Source organism: Petaurus breviceps, unplaced genomic scaffold (assembly GCF_028583685.1).
Source record: "Petaurus breviceps papuanus isolate PSGF00001 unplaced genomic scaffold, PetGlider_PUasm1.0 90977, whole genome shotgun sequence".
Lineage (NCBI taxonomy): Eukaryota > Metazoa > Chordata > Mammalia > Diprotodontia > Petauridae > Petaurus > Petaurus breviceps.
The window spans coordinates 30,827,779-30,852,516 of NW_027187391.1; the positions used below are offsets into that span (position 1 = coordinate 30,827,779).

The 24,738-nt window shown below is 36.5% G+C and overlaps 1 protein-coding gene across 2 annotated transcripts in view; it reads left to right on the forward strand.

Moving 5' to 3' along the window:
- MAN1A1 (mannosidase alpha class 1A member 1) overlaps positions 1 to 24,738 on the forward strand; it is a 188,604-nt gene that overhangs the window by 86,264 nt on the left and 77,602 nt on the right. For both annotated transcript variants that reach the window (XM_069076950.1, XM_069076951.1), the window contains exon 6: positions 10,942 to 11,036. In XM_069076950.1, the coding sequence (XP_068933051.1) occupies positions 10,942 to 11,036 (95 nt within the window). The remainder of the gene's footprint in view (positions 1 to 10,941; positions 11,037 to 24,738) is intronic.

Genomic DNA, 24,738 nt, shown 5'->3' on the forward strand with positions numbered 1-24,738 from the left:
CAGGGACAGAATTTTCTCCACCAAACCTAGCAAATTATCTTGCACATATTAGGCATTTAGAAAATACTTGGTGAATTAATGAGTGAGTGAAAGGGTCAAGAACAATAGCAATTTCTTCAGATGTATACACAGAATAATATACAGAGTGTGCATAATGAATTTGAAATTTTAAAATAAAGAGTTTAATAACTCAGATTTCACTGTAATGGGATTGATGCCTGGAATGCAATAATTTCTTGTTTTATAAACAGTTTATATTGCATGCTAGATGTAATAGGGAGCCACTGAAGGTTTCTAAGCAGGTTAGTGAAATGGTCATGCCTGTGTCTCAAGAAGATTAATTGTGGGAAGGATCAATTAGAGAGAGGCAGGACTGGAGTCTTGAGAGACCAGTTACATTATTTTAAAAAACCCAGATTGAGCAAGATCTAATAAAAGAGTAGTATTATATACTAAGAAAGCCTCTCTATACTGTAGTGGCAAATCACAAACTTGAAAGTAGCAATGTGGTATGGAGTACTTCCTGAAAAAAAAAAAAAGGAAAGAAATAGAATCCTGTTGTTGTGGGTATATAGAATAAACTGCCTGGAGATATGGATGATTCTTTTCTAATGGAGATCACAAAACTGGCACAGGGCAAGCTATAGTCATGATGGATGATTTCCAAATGTCTGCCCATCTGCTGAAAGTCTCATTCCACTAAAAGCAGAGCATCTGATACATTTGTAATTTGCCTTGCTAACAATTTCTTCTCAGAAAGAAACTACTAATCTGGATTTAATTTTGACCCAAAAGGAAGAACTGACAAGGTATACGGAAAAAAAAAAAAAAGATCCTAGGAGGAAACAGCTATAGCAGTTTTGAGGTTCTGGTAGCAAGTAAAACAGCCTAGACCTTTATTTATTGGATTGTGGCCTCAAAAGGGCATTGAGGCTCTAAAAAAAGAAATTCTGTTTGTATCATCACAAATTATCTCATTGAAGAAGAAAGTGGGGAAGCATGTAAAGAAAGAAGTCAATGTGGATACCCAGGGACCTCTCTTATGAGTTAAGCATAGAGTGTTTGTTGCTGTTCAGTTGTTTTTGTCATGTCTGACTCTTCATGACCCCATTTGGGGCTTTCTTGGCAAAGATGCTGAAGATGAGGAACTGAGGTGAACAGGGTTAAGTAAATTGCTCAGGGTCATACAGCTACTAAGTGTCTGGAGTTGAAGTTGAACTCAGGAAGATGAGTCTTCCTGATTCTAAACCCTGTGCTCTAGCCACTGTGCCACCTAGCTGGCATTTATTGGACATTTGTAAAAGACAATCGATATGAACCTATTGGGGACAGCTAAATGGCACAGCGGATAGAGCACCAGACTTAGAGTTAGGAAAACCTGAGTTAAAATCCATCCTCAGACACTTAATAGCTGTGTTACATTGGGCAAGTCACTGAACCTTGTTTGCCTCAGTTTCCTCATCTGTAAAGTGAGATGGAGAAGGAAATGGCAAACCACTCCAGTATTTTTTCACTATTATGTGGAAATCTCTGTTCTTAATAAGGCCCTTTTTGAAGCATGTCCACATTTCACTTGGTTTAGAATAACATTAAATAATAATTCAGGGCATTGAAGGTGGCACATATGACTTCTTAGTACTTTGATGCCCTGCCAAAAAATGATACCACCTACAATAGTTTTAAAGGCTTCCAAATCATATTTCTTTTAAAGTAAGCAGGATTATTGTCTCCATTTTACAGAAAAGGAAACCAAAATTCCCTAGGTGAAGTGACTTGTCCAAAGCTTAAAGCTAGAGAAGTTTGCTAAGGCATTATAATCCCTTTAGAAATCTTCACCAATACTTGCTTTAATTCATATACCTATATCTATAATTATCTTCTATATATGTATACATTTTTTCCATTTTAGAATTTAAGATCATAGAGAGCAGGAGCCAAGTCTGCTTACTTTGTATGTGTGACATAATTATTATTATCATTGTTATTATAAATAACATTTACATAGCAATTTAAGGTTAACAAAATGGTTTATAATATCTCATTTGATCTTCACAACAACTCTGAGAAATAAGTGGTCTTGTACACATTTTACAGATGAGGAAATTAAGTGACTTTCCCAGGATCATATTGTAATGGGAATGTAAATTTTTAAGATCTTCCCTGCCCCTAGGCTAAAGTGCACCTGGAGCCTGGGGTGGGAGGCTTGTTTTTTAGTAGATACTTTTTGATTGGCCAGTGGGTCCAGAAGGTTGTTACATTCTCTGAGCCAGGAGAAGGCTATATAAACCCTGATTTGAGGCTTTGTTTGGGGGCTCACTTTGAGAAGTGTTCTGTGATTTGATCAGATGAGACTATGGGAAGCTGTTGTTGAGAGCCCCCCAGCTTTGAGAAACCCAGAAGTTGATTTGGTATGGATGTAATGGTTGGACAGTTTGGAAACCTGTCTACGTGATCTGTTTCTCTGTCTTGATAATTCTGTCTGTATACTCTGAAGTTCAGGGTGCTGACCTTTTTCCCCTGAACTAGGTAAATGATACATATTTGATTGATTAAAGTAAGCTTGTTAACCTATTTTGAGTTGCTTTCCTTTAACAAAGCAGATCCAAGAACCTGTGTTGGCAGCCACCCTGGGGACGCTTGGGGTGCTTGCTGCTACACATATATATAATGTCTGAAAAAAGGACCATGTAAGTCATTTATTTCTTTCAACAGACTGATGGTATTTTTAAAATCACCATGCAGTTATTTCCTAGGTTTTTGTAAAATGGTACAATTTTCTTTTTTAATTTTTTTACAGCTTTACTTCAGGTATTCTACCTGGAGAAGCTGGGAAGGCAAAGCACTATGGTACAATGGTAAAGAAAACTGAATTTGGAGTTAGGGGACCAGATTTCAATTCCCAGCACTGTCACTACTGCTGAGTGATTTTAAATAAACCATTTAACCTCTCTATAACTGTTTCCTCATCTGTAAAATTAAGGGATTGAATTAGATAACCTTTAAGGTCCTATAATGTTATTAAGGCAAACTGCTTATATTGGTCATTAATAGATATACAAGAGTAAGATCAAAAGTCTAGAAAAGACATTTCTCTGGAAAACATGTTTAAGCTGTATTGAAATACGCTTTTGGAATATTTTTGAAAGTATTTAAATTATCAGATTATTAAATTATCAAATACTTAGCAGCTATAGCACTGCCCTCAAAAAGGGGAACTAATGGTTGATATATTTTGATTAGAAAAAAGAAAATCTTCTCAATTATTTTTTTCCATTTTATTAATACTTTTTAAAACTCTTCCCTAATAAGAAGAGTGTATAATATTTTGGTAATCTAGTGCCGATTCTTAACAAAACAAGACATTCGTTTATTGTTCTGTTTATGGTCCCATAGAAGAGCGAAAGGCCCATCTATTGAAAACAGATGCAGTGTTAGTTATGTAATGTGACATTTGGATAATATGATACTTAAAATCCTCTTATTTTTAAATGGAAATTTTTAAAGATACCATCAATCAAGTTAATGCCAGCCAATGAGCCACAGGCTGCACAACCATTATGATTTACACTTTAAGAGTTATTTTAAATTGATGCACTTATTATTACTTAACTTGTGTTGACATATGAATCATTTCTCTCCAGCACTAAATTTTCAGTATGTGAACTTTTATTGTAAATGTTTATATGCCACATATAATACTTAGGGGAATTCATCCTCTTAGCCATTGATAAACATCCAGTGAATAAATGGTTCCACCAACTTCAGGTACAGCATAATAAGCAAAATCATAACTAAAATTTGAATAAAATAATAAACATAATTTAAAATTAAAGAAGGCACCTTATATCATAGTCAAGTTTTATGTTAATAATCTATACTTTTTAAGGAGAGCCAATAAGACATAGGGTGGGTAGAGAGCTGGTTTTGGAGCCAGGATAATCTGGGTTCAAATATTACCTTTGAACACATATTGGCAATGTGATCAGAATGACTAATTCAAAAGAAACTTTGGTATCTGATAATTCATTCAAACTTGAAATGTGTGTCACTTATACAGAAAAGATTTCTGTTTAGAGCAGGTATCCTTGTTCATTTCTCCTTTTCTTACTCCTTGCTCCAGTATTTAAATATTTATTCATAGGTCTACTGGGAGCAGCAATTGAATAAATCAAAGAAAGCAATATATCTTATTTAGTGCCTTGTCTAGTTCTATCTGTGAACATAATGTGAAGGGCTAGATGTATTTCATTTGCTGGATTTTTAAGCGAACAATTCTTAAAAGACATTAAAAATACCAGTAAAAGTTAGAAACAATGTTTATAGGGTCATAGAACTTAGATAGTGGACAAGACCATAGAGATCATCTGCTTCTGTACTGTCATTTCACAGATGAGAAAACAGAAGACGAAAGAGGTGGAGTAAGTTGCCCAAGGTCATACAAATATTAAGTTGTAGTACTGGGATTCAAACCCAGGTCCAAATCCAATGTTTTTGCCTCTGTATTCCTCATTCTGTTATTTAAGGATAATTTATTGATGCAATTTCAAGAATATCAATTCATATAAGGCCCTTCATTAAACAATCCTAAGATATGCCTGAAAGATCACTACAAGGGTTATTTCACCCTTATTTTTTGATTAGGAGGTGCTTCTGATTTGGATTATGTATGGAGTCAGCCTCTGGGAGGAAATTAAATATTTTTGAAGATAATTAAATTCAATGTGAGATACTAAAACAATGGTTTATACCTGTCTGTCACTTACAATCTTGTTTCTACAGCTGTTCTACAGAAATCTAAAAGTTATTATAAAGTCATTAAAAATTGTATTTCTTTGCCACTAGTTTGTCCTTGCCATTTTTGCCAATTGCCCTTTGTCCCTCCACCTTTGTCCCCCACCAAAAATAGTCATTTGCCTCACAAATTGATGGAAGAAGAATTGAATGACAGTGTATAATGCTTTCCACAGCTGTGCTCATATTTGTGAAGCATTTTAATGTATTTGGCCAGTAGACCAGGCATTTGAATTTGAGCACTAGTTTTTCTAGCCTGCCAGCTGAAAGTAAAAAAAGAAAAAAAAACAGGCTTGCATACAGGTTAGTGCACTACTGTAATTTGAACTTTGTAATTCTGTACATTGTCATATGTGTTAGCCCTGGCTGTATTATTCTTTATGTATATTTATGGTATATTTCTCTTCTCCCTGATTACCTTCCTAGGTCTAATTATAGTAGCATAATTTGGAAGTATATGAAGTATTTTCTATTTTATGTTGAAAAATATTAATCTCTTAGAGAATTTAGGTTGTTCCCTGTGGGAAATTATCTCTGTTCACTCTGCTGAAACAGGGACAATATTGCTATCTTGAAGTGGTAATAAATTTAACTTTTTTGTTGCTCCAGACCTGTGATTTCATCAGTGTAGAGAACTCCTGGTACAGAAATTCCCTTCACCAATGCAGATTAACAACTCACTTGCAGCTTAAAGTCCAGTAGTTTGTTTTTTGTTTTTTTATTGAGAGGTTAAGTAATAAGCCTTTGGTCACACAGTTGATAAGTGTCAAAACCAGTATATAAATCACATACTGAGTGCCCACTATATTTCTGGCTAAGTGCTGGGAATACAAATGAGAAAAAGAAAAACTTCCCTGGATTCCCTCTATATAATATACCATGTTAACTCCCAAACTGAAAATTAGGGGCCAAAACTGAGTCAATCTAGTAAGTTATAAATGGTTACTTAACATTTTCATCCAAAGGTATTGTAACATTTATGCTACACAATGGAGACACAAGAATTATTGACCACTGTAGATAAAAAACCTAAACCGGTGTGAAATAATTTCAATATGCTTATTGAGCAATTATTCTACATAAGATGATAGTGCTATAATTGTAGAGAAGGTGGTAATATCAAGGTGCCAAAGCTCATTCTGTACTGGACAACACAACTGACAAAAATGTGAAGCAACCATTTATGACTTGAATCAGTAGACATTTACCATGCAATTTAGCAACTGATTGAGTACTCTAAGGCATAGAAATCTAAAGTTGGGGAGGGCAGGACTGGGTACTACAAAGTAGTATTTAGTCAGTTGTTAAGTTGAGTAGTACTGAGTTACCACTAGTTCTCCCAGAAATGAATCAGTAGGTATTTATTAAGTGACTTGTGTATGTTGAACACAAAGCTAGTTGTTGGGGATGCAAAGATGAAAGTGAACCAGCCCCTGCCTTCAAAGAATCTATATTTTTATGGGTGGGAACGACTTTACAGATGTAAGTTGTTGGGGAATTTCTCAACCAGGTTTTTCTAGGTTGGAAACCTCACCAACCAGAAGGTCCACAGGTTGGATGTCAAATAAGCTGAGGAACCGGAGTAAAGAGAAAAGAAGACTTAAGTTCAAATTTGGTCTTAGACACTTAGGAGCCGTATGAGTCATTTAGCCTCTGATTGCCTCAGTTTCCTCACCTGTAAAATGGGGGTCATAAAAACATACCTCCCCAGGTCGTTGGGAGAATTAAATGAGATAACATTTATAAAGCCCTTAGCATAATGCTTGGCACATAGTAAATATTATATAAAATGGTAGTGATGATGCTGATGTTGTAGCTGAACAGCAGAATAGGGTTTGAATTATATAGCCAATAAGCAGCATTCTGTTATATTTAACTGGACCAATAGAGTATTGTTCTGACATAAAAGGAAAGCTAATTACTGGACTTAACTTGGGTTCCTAATGAGAGGCCCAACCTCAAATGCAACTGATGGTTCTAAAAAATCTGACAGATGGTTGAGTGGAAAGACCCTCCCAGAGTAAATATGAGACAGATAAGAGAAGTACCATTTTTGTCACCCAATATATTTCTAAAATGGCATTTTTTTCCACAAAATAAATGTAAAATAAATATAAGATAATGGAGGAGGAGGGGACAGTGTTTTACTTGCATTTATGAAAAGCAGGAAAGGACTCCTCTAGGAGGTGACCTTGAGCTGAGTTTGAGGAAGCAAGGCTTTCTAAGAGGCAAAGATTAGAAATGGTACTTAGTAGTAGTTGAAAAAGGTTTCCTGAACCCTGAAAGGATAGTTAGTATTTGAATAGGTCAGGGAGGAGCTAAGGCATTTATTTCAGCCTGGTAAAAGTAAAAGCAAATAGTAATAGAAAGACCAGGTTGAGCTAGGTGTGGGTTTGGGATTCTTGAATGGAAGTTGTGACAATGGAATTTCAAAGGAAATAATGTATTACCACAGTTATTTCCAAGGAAAAATGAGTAGCCTTGATGAATGATTGGAAATAGTGAATGATGGAAAAGGATTGGTCACAATTTATTCAGATATTTCAAGCCTCATTGACTGAGAGAATGGGAGAGTTGCTGATTGGGTCAGGGAAGTCAAAGGGGAAAGGGGTGAAGTGGAAGATAGTCACTAAACATTAGTGAAGGGCCTAATATGTTTTGAAGAATTGTTCTAAATGCTAGGGATACAAGAAAGGTAAAAGATAGTCCCTGTTCCCAAGGACTTCACATTCTAATAGGGGAGACAACATGTAAACAACTATGTACAAACAAGATATGTGTAGGATAAATTGGAACTCATCAACAGAGAGGTAGGGGTAAAATTAAGGGAGATTAGAAAAATTATGGAAGTATGGGGGGTTTTAGCTGGGACTTGAAGGAAACCAGAAGACAGATGAAGAGGGAAAGCATCCCAGGTATGGAAGATAGCCAGTAAAAATGTCCAGAGTCAGGAGATGGAGCATCATGTTCAAGGAATAGCAAGGAGTCCAGTGTCATTGGATCATAGAATACACAGTGGGTTGTCAGGTATAAGAAGACTGGAAAGGAGAAGGGAGCCTGGTTAAAAAGGGCTTTGAATGTCAAACAGAGGATTTCATATTTGGTACTAGACGTAATAGGAAATCACTGGAGTTTATTGAGTGGGGGAGGGAACTGGTCAAACCTGATCAGATCACTTTAGCAGCTGAGTACGGGATGAACTAGAAAAGGGAGAGACTTGTGACAGAGAGAACAATCAGGAAGCTATTGCAATATTACAGTCATAAGATGATGAGTGCCCACAGCAGGGTAGTGGCAGCATCCGGAAAGAGAAAGCAGCATATATAAGATGGTAAAAAGTCATGACAGTAGTCAGTAGCCAAGTGTAGTTGTTCAAAAAAGTTGGTAGAAATTTGAACCTCTTTGATTATAGGTCCATTATATTGCTAACTTTTTGAGGACAAAACATATGTTTATTTTGTCTTTGTATCCCTAGTAACCACCCTAGCACTTTACACATAGTAGGCATTTAATAGATGTTTGAATTAAAGTAGAAGTCAGATAGGGTACTAAATTAGGAGTATAGCTGTAGGTGATAGTTGAAGATGTGAAATGAAATGGACTACCTCTCTAAGGGTGAGAGAGTAAGTAGAAAGAAAAGAATAGACAGTTGAGTACTTAGTCTTATGGATTTATTCTATGATCCAATGATTTGGCAATTTTCCATTCAAAGAGAGTGGTAACAGAAAGGGGAGCCTATAAAGGGCACAAAGAAGAAACAGATGGAGAAGATGATATAGTGTTATAGATTCCCAGGGAGATGACTTTCAAGGATGAAGGAAATTGGAGGGAGGGAAACTTTTTAGAAGTCATGTGTAAATCTGAATTTATGTATATTTGTGTTCATATTTCAACTGGTTTTAAAATAGTATTTGAACTTTTAATTTGAGCAGGGGCTAGAGAAACAAAAAATAAGTAAACCAATTATTATTGGACAAGTTTTTTGACCTTAACTCCTGGGAAGTAAGGGGGCAATAGATATTTCAGATACTTCTCTCTTCTAGAATTGGAGAGTCATGAAATAAAGGTGAAGGAGAGCAATGTTGGATCAAGGTATACATACATACATAGTGAGAGAAGTTATTATTAAACAACCACTTGTTAGTATTTGAGAGATGCAGGTTTTCTTCCCCTTTCTATTTATTTCCTCATTCTCTACTAGGCCAAATCAGCCTCTGAAGAATAGATAATGAGACTGGATTTTGGCATTCTCCTCAATCTTATTTTATCCCACATAACTGGGGAAGCAATTAAGTGAATTCTGGCCAATTGTATTCTACTCAGGCTTGAATACAAACTTCACAGAGCAAATTCCCTTAATAAAAAGATTTGTTCTGTGAAACTCAGATTTAGTCAAAAGGCATCACCCAAGGACCTAGAAAGGCCACAGGTTCCCCACCCACAGATTCTAGTTCAACCTTCTCACTTTACAGCTGAGGAAATGAAGGCCAAGAGAGAAGTGCCTTACCCAAAGTTACCCAACCAGTGAGCAATAGAGTTGGCAATCGAACCTACAGCCCCCAAGGCTGACCCAAGCCAGCCTTCCTCCTTACAATCCTCCTGTATGTTTGCCAGTGAGTATAGTCAACAAGTCACTATCAGAACATTCAGGAAGTTTTCTAGGTTGAAGGAGATTTAAGTTGTAATTCAAGACCAATCGGGCAACTGTAATTTCTAATCTTTGTTTTTAAGTTTTATTAATGTACTCTGTTTTTATATGATCTTCATTTCCAGATATTTCCCTCCACCCTTCCTTTCCCAGATAGGCAGCCATCCCTTGTAACAAAGAATTAAAAAAAATCTGGAGGACTGGGGAGGGAGGGTGGGACAAAGCAGTTTCAGAAACCTAACCAACACATCAACTGAACTTGTCTATGCAGTCTTTTGCACTCATAGCCCACACCTTTGTAAAGAAAAAAGACTTGGTCTTGTTCCTTCTTTTCTTTGAGACTAGATTTGATCTTTATAATAACAATGTTCAGTTTTGTTATTGTTATTCTTTCATTTACATTGTAGTGATTGTAATGAGCATTGTGTTCCTGATCCTTCTTATTTCTCTTTGTATCAGTCCTTATAAGTTTTCCCTCCATTTCCCTGTAATCTTATTCATAATTTAAAAGCAGTACATTCTATTATTATTCCTGTACCAAAATTCATCTATCCATTCCTTAATTTTGATGTACATTTGCTTTATTTTTATTTCTTTGACACTACAAAAAATGCTCAGACAGCTGCTAATCTGTTTAATTATTACTTTACATACAGGTAGGGCTCTTTCAGAGAGTCTCTATCTTCCTTTTGATTCCCACTTATAAAATGTGAGCTAGATTCCACAGGAATGGGATTATGGAAGCACCTGGAATTATTAGGGTTCCATGTTCTTCAATCTACAAGCCACATTGCCAGCTTTGTTCAGGTGAAGTTACTACAGAATTGACCAAAAAAGGAAAGAATGGAATATGATTCGACAACAGGAACCCAGCTGCCCCAGCTTAAGAGCAAAGACATGGAAAATTGCCTTGCTAGGGGCATTGATGAATGTTTGAAAAACTGGCCAAGTCCTTACTGCTCCTCTTCGGTTATCCTCTAGGCTTCAATCCCACTCCCTTTCATAAGTAAAGGGGAAAATGAGAATGCATAGATGGAACTGATTTCTGAATTTATCCATTCTATAAGACTTTCAGGATCTAGGATTTTGTACCTCTTGGTGCTCTGTCCATCATGCAGTTCATAATTTCTGTGCTCTAGTGAAGAGACTTCATGAGTTGCTATGGATGAAAAAACATTGATGGACAGCCCTTGGATAATGAGCCTCTTCAAATTTAACTATGGTGTTTAGTGAGTACTTTGAATGACAAACATACAGACTTTCACTATTCTTGGGTTGTATGACTTAGGATCTACTAACACAGCCAATAAGCAACCAAAATCTTCGTTATACCTTGATGCATCAAGCATCAGAGTAGGACTTTTTGTGGAGGACCACAAAGACTATCTAAATGTACTTCTCTTTCCTTTTTCTTTTTTAAGTTGTAAATAAGACCCAGTAGCATGGTACATTTTATCATTTTACTTTGACTTGTAGTTTATTGAACTGTTTTAACTTTTCAGATATTTCGAAGGAAAGCAGTGGAACTTGGAGAAAAATTGCTTCCTGCATTTCATACTCCCTCTGGAATACCTTGGGCATTGCTGAATTTGAAGAGGTAAAATTTTTAATTTATATAGTCACATTAATAGGAGCATGAGTTATTATTTGAGTCTGGGACTGATTAATTTATTTAGATATAGTTTGGGGGTTTGTACTCTAAGCTTGTACAGGCTGATTAGCTTTGCTATTATACTTAGCATCTCACAAATATTTGTCATTGGTCAAAATTAAGGCCAGGAAATAAAGGTCATTGTTTTCCAAGCACTATGAGAAAACCAATTTTAAGTATGTGCCCTGTGAACATTAGGTCAGAAGTATAATTTCTATATTTACAAAAAAACATCATATTGTCATTGTTTTGCTCAACAGAAAGGGTTCTGTATCTATTAAGCACTTCTCAGGGGACCTAGAACATTTTGTCATGGATTCAAGCTGCATGCCAGAATGTATTACACAATGAAAACATTCTTGCCAGTAGATGGGTATCAATCTTGGAGCAGTTTATGTGATAGAAGATTCCCTTGAGACTATCCAGTGTGTAGCTGAACCTAGGAGAAAGGATTAGTTTACCAACCCACGAAAACCTCAAAAGTTGAATAGATTCTTGAGTTGGTACAGCTTTTCTAAATACTCTGTCCCCTCACTCTAGAAGGTAGAGTAGTTCTGTCAATGAAAAAGGTGGCGAGTATTGGTTAATCAGTCTACAAGCAACCTCCAAGGAGGCCTGTACTGAAGACCTAAGGGACCCTCCTTCTCATTGTTCTTGTTGGGAGTAATTTTATTATTTCTAGTTATTTGAGCATTCATTTAACCATTTTCTCTAAGTTTTCCCAGTTAATGCCATTCCAACAAAATATGAAAGCAATCTATACTCTCTCATACCTGTGGTCTTGCTTTTATAATAATAGAATATATATGTATATACATGTACACATAAAAATGTACCTGCATAAATTTATCGGCAATGTCCATTTAAAAGCACCAAATCAAACATTTTTAAATAGGCTATTCTGATGCACATTGAATTTTAACATAGATCTCTTCAGAACATGTTTCTTCCTAAATATTTCATGCAAGCATCTGGTTTTCTTCAGAAATAAAGGATATTGATTATCACTCAGTTAACTTTTCCTTCATATAGCCCATTTTCACATATCCATTGTTTTAATCTATTATTACATATATCTGATAGCTTGAAAGATATACTGTAGCGGCGGCTAGGTAGCACAGCAAGTAAGAGCACCAGCTCCAGTGTCGGAATGACCTGGGGATCAAATCCAGGCTCAAATACTTAGCACCACACCCAGAAATAACTGGCCGTGTAACCTTAAGCAAGTTACTTAACCCCAATTGCTTTAAAAAAAAAAAAAAAGGAAAGAAAAGAAAGATACACTGTAGCCTACCTATAATACTGGCCTAGTGGTCCATGCATTTGAATCACCTTTAACTGAGGTGGTGATGTATCAAGAATTTCATAGATATATCAGGACTTGTTCTTCTGTTGATATGGGAAGTCCTAAGATGTTTGCTGTACTAGCTTGAAGGGCATATCTGTAGCCCTTCTCCATTACCAAGAAGGATCCTGAGAGACTGCATCGTACAATGGAAGGAGCACTGCCTTTGGAATTCTGGTTTTGTCTTTTTATTCTTTACCACCTGTATGTGCTTTGGTCAAGTCACTTATTCTCACTGGGCCTCATATTCCTCATCTATAAAATGAAAAAGTTAGATTATATGGCCCCTTTCACTTCTAAATCTGTGAACTCTACGATATTAAATTTAGCTTCAAAGATGACAATATACTTGAAAAAAATACTCAAAATTGCTAATAAAGCAGTAAAAATTAAAGCAATTTTGAGGTTCCATCTCACACCCATCAGAACTGGCAAAGATGGAAAGGAAAAAAACAGTTACAGTGGTTGGAGAAGCTATAGGAAAAAAAAAAAGAACACTAATGCACTGTTATTACAACTTGAATTGCTGAATTGGTCCAGTCATTCTGGAAAGCTATTTGGAACTATGCTCAGAGGTTACACTATGTAAGCATGAAAGAGGCTTGTGAAATAGCTTGCTATTATCGATAGATCTCTTCAAACCAACTATTATCGATAGGTCTCTTCAAACCAACTCCCTCATTTTTAAAGAATGTAGAACATAATATGACCTCTTCAGATCATTTGCTCTTCCATAGCAATATATAACATTAATTTCCATGTTTCCAAACTTTTCTCCATATGGAACAGTCCAAGACATCATGTTGACCACACTTGATTATAATGCTTACCTAGCCATAAACATGTTCCTGCCAGATATTTTGGTTTGTTCTTGTGTGTACTTATTTTGGAGGGAAGGGATCCAGATAAAATGGAAAGGCTCTAACCATAAAATAAACAAGAAAGAAGTTAAGGAAATGAATAGAGTTTTAGAAAAGTTAGATATGGTAAAACTCTGGAGAAAACTGAATGGGAGTAGAAAAGAGTATACCTTTTTCTCAGCTGTTCATGGCACCTTCACAAAAATGACCATATATTAGAGCATAGAAACCTCACAAATACAAAAAGGCAACAGTGGAATCATTCTCCTCCCTCCAAGTTAAACAGAGGAACCTCCTCCCTTTCATTAGTTTATTAATCCTTAAAGGAGAAGGGTGGTACCAGTTAATTCAGATGGATGGTGGTGGTAAGCAGAAATATTAAATCTACCATTTTCAGATCCTAATGCAATAAAAATTATTTTCAATATTTGATGATGTGCTATGTTTTCAGAGCTAGTTCTGAGGGGTCTGTAAGTTTTCAGTTCTTCCAAGGTGGTATGATCTAAAGAGAGGTCTGGTCACTTTTCCCCTGGCCTGTGCTCTAGTCTGAGCTAGCATAAATATTCTTCCTTACCCTGGAACTGTGACCAGAGTCCCTGCTTCCTTGCATCTATAAGTGCTTTGGTTCCTTATGACCTGATAGTATGACTTGAGTTCCTACTCTCCTGTAGTCACAAGTATTAGTGCTGATTTCTGCCTTGTTCTTGAAATCAGGGCCCCTACTCCCCTGTGAGCAATGACAAGCACCCTTCTCCACCTTGGAACTGTGACCAGGATTTCCACTTACTGCAATCACAAGCATGCTAGCATTCCTCTTCACCCTGGGACTATGACCCAGAACTGTGTATAGTCAATACAACAGGGTCCTACACCCAGTGGCATTCAGTGCCAGAAAAGAGTCCCTGGTGACCTCTGTTTGACCAGTTTCCTGACACCCCCCTACCATTTGTTGACTGAGAGCCCCCAAAGTTGCTGCTGCCCCTAAGACCTGCTAGTAGCTTGCCAGGGCATTCCAGGCCCAACTACTCCCTCCCTTCCACACCCCATGAGACAAAATTTTCCTGCCAATCTAAGTTGTCTTGGGCTAGAAAATTATTTTGTTGCTTTACCTTTTATTTCTTCTGTTGCTCTAGAATTTTATTTGAGGTATTATTTTGGAGTTGTTTGGAGGGGAATTTGGGAAAGCTCAGGTGGCAGCTGTTATTAATTTTAATGACTTTTCCATCTTTTTTCCACTCCTCTTTGCCTAAATAACAATGACATCCAAATCACATAGCAGTCCATGGTAAATTTAATTGTAATAGACATGTACCAAAACTCCTTTCCCCTCAGCCATTAAGATATTCACATCTAGGTCTCTGACCTCATAGGGGTTATAGTCTAGTAGAGATATAGAGGGGATATGTATAAATGTGAAATTCAATATCATAAAAAAAAATCATCAGACACTAGGTGGTATGTACTCCAAGAATTAGAAGAGATATAAGACACTCTAGAATGAACCATAGTTCAGAGTGCTATCTGCAACTTCATTTTCTTTTGTAGTCAATGCATTGCTGACTATGTCTCGTGACCTTGATAAGTTTGCTGTAATATTTTCAATTTTGATATTTTATTTTCAGTGTTTCTTCCACATCCTTGTTGGTGTTTCCCTTCATTCTAATTGATTTTCAATTTATGATGTTAAATTTACAAAGATTCTCATTTCTTACCTCTTCTGATTTTGTCATCAATACCAATTTGGTATTGATTTTAATGCTACATTTATTTCTTTGAGAAGATCTCTTGGTATGTTTGTTGTTGTATTATTTTGCATGTGAGTTGCCTCTGAGGCATTTCAGTTGTGCTATAGCATTTTTTGTTTAAGTATTATAGCAGTACTCGTATTACATCAGTAATGATAATTGTCTTTATTTATAAATTTTTGTTGCCATGAAAAAAAAAGATATTCACATCTAAAGTACTCTACTTCTGGCTATGAAACTCATTTATCTTCTTAAAGAATGTGGTAAATAACAGATGCTCCTTTTGCACACAAAAAAAAAATTAAGATGGGAAAAGGAATGCTGAAAGCAGTAAATCTGTAGTTAGCACATTTTAACTTCCTAAGGAAGGCAATGGTTTCACCAAATGCCAGATTCCTGATGCTAGAACAGGAATAATAGTGTCAGCATAGGATGTTTGTGACAACTCTGTATGCCCGTTCTTAACAGTAAAATCCATTAAGATGATTATCATTTCATAATCTAGGGGGTCTAGGATTGTTGGCATGCAGTGTCTGCAGCTAATAATAGAAACATATTTAGAACTAGAAGGGACCTCAGAGGTCATCTTATCTAATTCCTTTTACTTTACATTGGGCTCTTTAAGGTTCATAAAGTGCTTTTCTCACAATAATCCTGGGAGATTAGTGGTATTTTATGTATGAGGAAAACTCATTTTGCATATGAGAAATCCTAAATGTAGAGAGGTTAATTAATTTGTTCAAAGTTATACAACTAGTGTCAGAGATAGGATTTCAGCCACAGTAGTTTTTTTAATGCCACCACAATCACCAGGGGAAGCTTTTAAGGAAGAAAACAGAAGGGACTGGGCCAGGAGCAGTGGAACATTTTCTTCTTTTGTAAAGGGGAGTAATGTAAAATAAGCCAGAGGTTAGGTTAAAGCCAGACTCTGGACTACCTTAAAAGTCAGACTAAAGGGATTGTATTTTTTCCTAGTGGAAATGGGGAGCCCCTAAAGGATTTTGATCTGGGAAATGTACAGGCTTATGCTTTAGGAAGATTATTTTGGCAGCTGTGTGAAGAATAGATTGGAGATACTGGAGAGGGAGAGACCAATTAAGATGCTATTGTAATTATCCAGGAAAGAGATGATAAGGATCTGAGGTGGGGCCACGGCCCTGTTGTAGAAGAAAGGAAGGAGCAACAAGTGATGAATCGGAAGTCTGGGGCCCTGAACTTGAATCTTGCCTCTGCCACAACCTGTGTAACATATCCCTTGGCTTCACTTTCCTTACTTATAAAACTGAATAAGTTAGACCGGATAACTTCAAAGTTCCCTTCCAACTCCAAATCTGTCATCCTAAATCATGTGAACTGACCAGCATTGATTACTATAATGACCGAGAAATATTTTTCTTTATATTAATCCCAGATCCCTAGTACAGTGACTTGCAAAGTAGATAATTCATTAATATTGGCCAAATGAATATGGTATAAGGCATAGACCCTGCCTTTAAGGAACTTATAGTTGACAAGGTAAAAATTTGTAATCTCACTGGGTTATTGTGAGGGAAACACTTTCCAACCTTTGCTTATATAAGCATAAGCAGCAGTCCAATTTGCTTCATTTTACAGATGAGCAAACTGAGGCCCAGAGAGATAGTGTTTTCTTCATGGCCATATGGCTAGTTAATAGCATAGTCAGAACTAAAAACTCTGTTCTCACTTCTATGCCAATGTTTTGTTGCACCACATTGCCCATCAACAAAGACATAAAATAAATAGCTATATAATATGTGCTGTGTCAAATTAGCAATTAAGAAAATAGCATCCCCCAGAGCTATTGTTCCATAGCATTTATCCCTTTTCACAGGCATATTCCTAGAAAAAGCCTCCATTGATTAAGTTATCTGTATTTAGGTAACTTCTAGATCTGTAAACCAGTCCGCATCTCTAATCTGCTAGATACCTCCACCTGGAAATATCATAGGCATCTCAAATTCAATATGTCTAAAATGGAACTCTATCTTTTCTAAAAAGCTCCCTCATTCTCCCAACTTCCCTATTTCTATTGAGGGCACTACCATCCTTCTAATCAACCAGGTATGCACCCTGAGACATCCTTCACTCTTCCCTATCCCCCAATCATTTCCAGGTCTTATCAAGTTTGGTACGCTAAAATTGTGTGCACCCATATCTTTTCTCCAATGACATTAATTACCCTAGTTCAAAACTTTAAAATCTCTTGTTCTGAATCATTGCAGCTGCGTTTGACTTGCTTGGCATGCTTTTGGTCACTGCTCTCTCTAATCCATCTTCCACATATCTATGTAAAGCATGAGTCTGACGTCATTTCCCTGTACACACACACACACATATACATGCACATACACACACACACACACACACACACACACACACACACACACACACTGGAAGGTAAAATCCTCACTGCCCAGCTCTAGGATATCTTTCCAGATTTGTTTCATATTACTTCCCTCTCCTGCACTTTGTGACCTGTCCTACCTGGCCCATAGGACATTCTATCTCCTTCCACCTTGTATTTTTGCAACCTGTCCTCTATGCCAGAAATACACTTTTTACTTATTTCCATTTATAGATGTAGCTCTTTTCAAGATTCAAGTTAGCCACCACCTTCTTCTACACAAGATCTTTCTTGATTCTCCCTTTTCTACTCCCAATTGTTAGTGATCTCCCATTCCCTCAAAAAAAAAAATTGTTCTCTAAATACTTTATATTTGTATGTGGATTTGTATTCAATAAGTAGTTTGTAAGTTCCTTGGGTTCAGTGAATGGTTTGTTTGCTTTTAGATCAGACTCCTACTTACTGTAAGACGGTTTCTCACAGATTGTTGTTGTTTAGTTCTTTCAGTCAAGTCTGATTCTTTGTGATCCCATTGGGAATTTTCATGGCAAAGATACTGGATTTGCCATTTCCTTCTCCAGCTCATTTTTACAGATGAGGAAACTGAGGCAAACAGGGTTAAGTGGCTTGTCCAAGGCCAGACAGCTAGTAAATGAGGCCAGATCTGAACTCAGGTATTCCTGACTATAGGGTCAGGACTCTATCCACTGTACCACCTAGCTACCCATTTCTTATACATAGCAAATATTTAATAAATGCTATTTGAATTGAATTGAAAGTGATGCCTGTGATATAATTGAGAGAGAAACATTATTGCTAAATTATGGAGAGTTAGGTATCTGGAGTCAAATATAAACTGAATCCCAATATTTGTACAACATGAAGATGACTCCATCCTACTTTGCAAATCTTAATGAAATAATTTTCAATTCTACAATGTGCAAACATAATGTGTTCTAGGAGAAGAGTTGAAAATTATACCTACTTCCATTGTTTGGAGGGAGATGGAAGGAAAGCTATGGGTGTGGAATATCACATTTATTACCACAACTTGTTGATATATTGGTTGATTTTGCTGAACGGCTGATTTTCTTTCTTTTTTAGTCTTTGTTCTAAGGGATGGTTTGTATGGTGTTAGGAGAGGAGGGAAAATTGAGGTGATGTAAAAGTAAAATGTCAAATAAAATTTTAAACTAAAAATTGAGGTTTTTGTTCCAACCAAACTGCTCCCCCAGTCAATATTTCCTCTTTCTTCACCAATTTCATCTGTTCCTCAAAGGCATTACATCATCTTCCCCCTTAAATACCTTATCTTTCCTCTAGGCTCAGTTTTTTTGCTTTTTTTGTTTTTTGTTTTTTGGAGAGCAGTTGGGGTTAAGTGACTTGCCCAAGGTCATATGGCTATTTTTTTAGGCTCAGTTTTGATTCCAGCTTCTCCATGGAGCCCTTCCCTAATTCCTACCTTCCATCCCTCAAGTAGATAGTGTTCTTTCCTCACATTGTCCTACTCTGTGTACCTGTTGTTTTTCCCAAGTAGAGTTGTGAGTCTCTGTATGGTGTCTTCCTATGTACAGGGTTTGCACTTCATCAATGTTGTTGAGTTCAATTGAATGAAATACAAGGAGCCTAAGTGGTACCATAGGCCATCTTGGGAAACTTTGTCTCCAAATCTGTTTTTGAAAAAATATTCTAAAATTAGTCTTATATCTGTTTCTATAATAAATTATTGTGTCTAGGCCTGGCATTATTAATAGCTTACTACTCACCAGTGACTTGATCCTGTAACCTGTTGCATAATAAGCAGGTAGGCATAATGTGTGGCTAGAATGATACTCATTGCTCACGAGATTTACAGAGTAAAGATGAATAAGAAATATAAAAATCTCTTGTTAGTTAAAAGTCAGTGACTTGCTAATAATAGATTTATTTTTGATAGAACAAATTTTCTTTGTCAATGTGAAAATGCCAAAATTTCAGTTTTGATCTTGTTATTGCTATCCATGAGAAGCCCAATATGCCTTTTTCCCCCTTCCTAGAGAAGAAAAATCACCTTGCTGAGCTGTGAATTAAGTATTTCATCATTTCCCTATTTCCTGATATAATTCAAGCCTAGATAGAGTAGACTTATTAGGCTTTGATTTTCCCAAAGTGAGTCCTCAATTTAAAATACTATAGTTAACTTTCCCATTATTCATGTGTATCATACAACATAGTGTTTGGCCTCTCCTAATTATTACTCTGTCTTTTCTTGATAAATAGGTTGGGTTTCTCAATACAATACTCTGTCCTTTGTTTCTCTTTATGGATTATTCTGAACTGACAGATGCCTGGTGGCTCTATTAAGTTTGCTGAATAGTTTTCTGATATTTGCTGCCTATTGGTCCAGCTCATGGAATGTGCTAGTAAATGACTCATTTCCATTTCAAACACTGGCTAGTCTGCAAGGCTGATGAATTATGCACAACTTCTTCAGCTGGGTTTTAATCTCCCACTTTTAAAAGTAACTTTATTTACTGGCTACTCTAATCATCCAACCAAGTTTAAACTGTGTCATTAAATATACTTCTGCTCAGGACATTATGGTTCTGATTATAAATAAAGTGCAAAGGGCTTTACTTTAAATGAAATGGGGATTTAAGTGAAGATGTTCTATAGCTAGCATTTTTCTTCAAGGGGAAAATTTTTCCTAGGGGAATAGTTCAGTTAAAGAGATTTTAAGAAAATTTCTTGGATTTTTCACTGTCTTCATGTTGTTGAGTGATCATTTATTAGATTGAAGTTGGCTTCATTAGCAAAGAATTGCATCCCTGTTGTGCATATGGAGGAAATTGAGGCACAAAGAAGATGAATAGCATGTCTATCCTTACACGGGCCAACCTAAATCATTTTTAAAATATCTAAATTTACAAAACATGTAAGCACTATTATCCTCAACTTAAATCAGAGAAGTAGTTTTACAATATAAAAAAGACACTGACCATTTTTTTCCATTGCTACACCTAGACTTGTATTCAGGTCCTTGGTCACCTGGGCTTGGGTCTATTCATCTATAAAATGAATGATGTTTTATTCAAAGGAACTTTAGATTGAATTAAATAGAATTGGTAACTAAGGTAGCAGGTGTTGTGAGTCAACCACTTCTTTTTTTTTTTAATTAAATTATTTATTTTTAGTTTTCAACAATCACTTCCATAAGTTTTAAATTTTCTCCCTCTCCCTCCCTCCTCCCTTCTCAAGACAGCTTGTAATCTGATATGAGCTCTACACATACATTCCTATTAAACACATTTTCACATTAGTCATGTTGCATAGAACAATTATAACAAATGGGGAAAACCGTGAAGAAGAAGAAAAACAAACATCAAAGAAAATAGTCTGTTTCATTCTGCATTCTGACTCCATAGTTCTTTCTCTGGATGTGACTGGCACTTTCCATCCTGTGTCCTTTGGAATTGTTTTAGGTCCTTGCATAGCTAAGAAGGGCTAAGTCTATCAAAATGAGTCCTCTCATACTGTGGCTGTTACTGTATACAGTGTTCTCCTGGATCTGCTCCCCTCACACAGCATCAGTTCATATAATAAGTCTTTGCTGGTTTCTCTGAAGTCTGACGTTCATCATTTCTCATAGCACAATAGTATTCCATTACATTCATATACCACAACTTGTTTAGCCATTCCCCACTTGATGGGCATCCCCTCTATTTCTAGTTCTTGGCCACCACAGAAAGAGATGCTATGAATATTTTTGTACATATGGGAACTTTCCCATTTTTATTACCTTTTTGGGATACAACCCTAGGAGTGGTATTGCTGGTTCAGAGGGTATGCACATTTTTGTAGCCCTTGGATCATAGTTCCAAATTGCTCAGAATGGTTGGATCAGCTCACAGCTCCACCAACAATGAATTATTGTTCTAACATTCTCACATCCTCTCTAACATTTATCATTTTTCTGTTTTGCCATGTTAGCCAATTGGATGGATGTGATGTAGTACCTCAGAGTTATATTTATTTGTATCTCTCTAATCAATAGTGATTTAAACTTAGCACCCACCCAGAAACACCTGGCCGTGTAACCTTGAGCAAGTTACTTAACCCCAATTGCTTAGGGGTGGCCAGGTGGCTCAGCGAGTAAGAGCACCGGCTCCAGTGTTGGGACGACCTGGAGATCGAATCCCAGGCTCAGACACTCAGCACCACACCCAGAAATAACTGGCCGTGTAACCTTGAGCAAGTTACTTAACCCCAATTGCTTAAAAAAAAAAAAATAGTGATTTAAAGCATTTTTTCACATGCCTATAGATAACTTTAATTTCTTCCTCTGAAAAACTGAGGCAACCACTTCTTAAACTGCAATGAGCTATGTAAATGTGAACTATTATTATTGCTTTTATTTGGGGAGGGGGCAGGGAAGAGACTGACTTTCTAATGAAACTGTGATCACACTGTTATTGGGAATTACCTGGATTAAGAAACTCCCTCTACCTAAGCATTTAGAGAGTTTCCTAGAATACTGAGAGGTTAAGTGATTTTTCACAAAAGCACATTACCAGCATCTGGCAAGATTTGAACTCAAGTCTTCTTGATTCTGATACCAACTTTCTATCCATCACAGCATGTTTTCTTTATTGTATTGTTGTAATAATTATTCACATGACAGCTTGCTGAGCCCTTTTCAGGGCTGCTCATCCATCTTTGATATACCACCCAGCCCACACTGGTGGCTGCAAGAATCTGTATCATGCACAAGTGTCTTACCAAGAATTCCACATGGCCATTAGTGAATACAGGAAGAACTTTTATTTAACCTTCTTGCAAGAATGGGTGACTAACAAGTATTCACACCATTAAGACAAATACACAGTTTTTTATTTTCTGTTCCTGATTCAAATTTTCCTCCCCTCTTCCTCATTGGCTGAGTACTGCAGGGTTTACAGCCTATCCCAAATGCATAAACCACCCACATAAGTCTCCGCCCCTGCTTATATCTTCCATTCCCATTTTGGCACCCTTTATTTTCTTTATGCTTTATTTGATAAAAGAATAATGAGCCTTTACTATTCTTTAGCAATTGAAAATACAACCCTGGATATCTGTGTTTCCTTTACCATTAATATAAGAAAAAAGTCCCATTATTTAAGATTGTGTCTTGGGTTAAGGCATCCTCTTCCTTAATGGAGCTTCATCTGGCCTTGTAGTTGTTGACACAGGAAGAGGCATTCTCTAGGTTCACTAAGAGAACAAAGAAGGAGCATGTTGGGCCTTAAATGATTATCATTCTCAAGTGTTCTGATATGTAGGCATCCACATCCTAATGAGTGATGTGCAGAAGCAACATCCTCAGCTACATTTTCTATAGAATCCCCTAGAAACTGTTTAAATGGATATACCATGACCCTAATCTAGGGAACCTACCATGTGCCATAATCTCTACAGGGTTTTGTATCAGTGCCTCTGTATCTCAAAGATGTGCATTCTGCTTTGAGATTTAGTTGTTAGAAAGTTTTCTTCTTCAAGGCTGCCTGTGAAAATATTTCCCTATACATTGATGATCTCTCAGTCTTTAATTATAGAAAAAAAAAATACTTTTGGTAAAGGATGGGCATGTGATCATCCTTAATTCTATTAGAAATTGACTGAGCCTACCAATGCTTATTCAATTCTACTACTCCTCATTGCACAGAAAAGCAGACAACTCCACACATCCACGTCAGTGTAGTTCTGTTTATTCTAGTATGCCTAATCCTAAATCACTTTTGTCAAGCCTCTAACACTATTGATATCAAAATAATTACCCAAAATTTCCACTTAATTTTAACTAAATAGTCTGCTACTACCTTTGAAAGCAAGTAATTTCAACCATTAATTACCCTCTAAGATTTTATGACTTCTTAGGTGTTTTATTTTCTCTAACTTTTATTTTCATCCTGTAAGAATGGAAACTAATTGAAGCCCATTTCAATGCAGAGGGAAACAGGTGCATTTTTAATGAACACTTCAGTGTAACTCTTGTACTGGAGAGCTTTTTAAATGAAACACTTACTGGGCTTTCAGTCACAGTGGTTTCATTGTTGGGGACTGATGACCTGGTCACATACCTGTAGATGTAGCAAAGGAAGAAACAAAGAAAGGTGGTGGTTATCACTCCCAGTAGAGTAATAGGAGGGAAATGAGGCATCATTTGAGATCATTTAATCCCCTCAAGAAGCTTCAGATCACAGTCAGTGTCAGGCATAGTAACTAGAATGTACTAAAGGAACTTGATTGTTGTAAGTAAGCCAATAAGGATGGCAGACTGGTGTGTACTTAAACTTCACTTCACAATCTCCTTTCTTGAAGCCTAATGAAAAAGCAACTCCAAAGGAAGCTTTGCAATCACTCACATGTTGTGGAAAGTTTGGAACTTGAGGAGGCTAAAGAAACCTGGAATATTTCCATTCAGCTGCCTGTCAGTGCAGTCTAAGTCACAGTGATAGGTGAAAGAAACTATATCTACTCAAACAGGACTAGAAGATGCTCACTAGACATAATTACCAAACTTCCTTGCACTATTAGTAACAGCTCCCTGACCCAAGTTAGTTTAGGAAGGTGGGCAACAGACTTAGTTAAATCTCTTAGTTTGTAATTCACTACTTAGGAATGTATGTTGAAAGCAATTTTTCTATACACCCTTGAGAATAGTGTACTTTATTTGTCTTAAGTTGCAATAACACGTAAACAAGGAGCAACCTCTCTCTAGAAGTTTAGATTATTCCATTTTTTATTTTGTTATCTCAGAGGTGTATGTGAGTCCCTTAAAAATCACTTAAAGATTTTTAAGTGGAAATTCTTCACTAGTTATTGAATTGGATCCAGATCAGTCCCCAAATTGTTCAGGTGTCACAAAGAGAATTGGAATAGAGATGTGCAGTAGGCTATTTATGAAATTTCCATTTAGAATCATAGAATTTGAGAATTGAAAGGGCCCCTCCAAAATGATGCACTCTAACCTGCCTTAAACAAGACCTTAAGGAAGATTTCCTCTCCAAATTTTAAGGGAAACATAATTCAAGCTTTTTTAAAAATCTAGATCATATTATAGTTTTGAAAAGCTAATGGATTTTGGCAGTCTGACTCGATACTCAATTTATTCTATATGTAGAGCTCAGGCTTAGAACAAGTCAAAGCATACATTCCAGTAGCCTCATGGATCAGCAATGACAGTCATCTTTTCTGAGATTTAGCTTCCACAGACTTTTAATGTGCCAGCAATCATCTTTGCAAATTCCACTTTTCATCAGTATTACATGTCAGACCATACTTTGGTTCATGAAATGAATGGACTTATATTGAC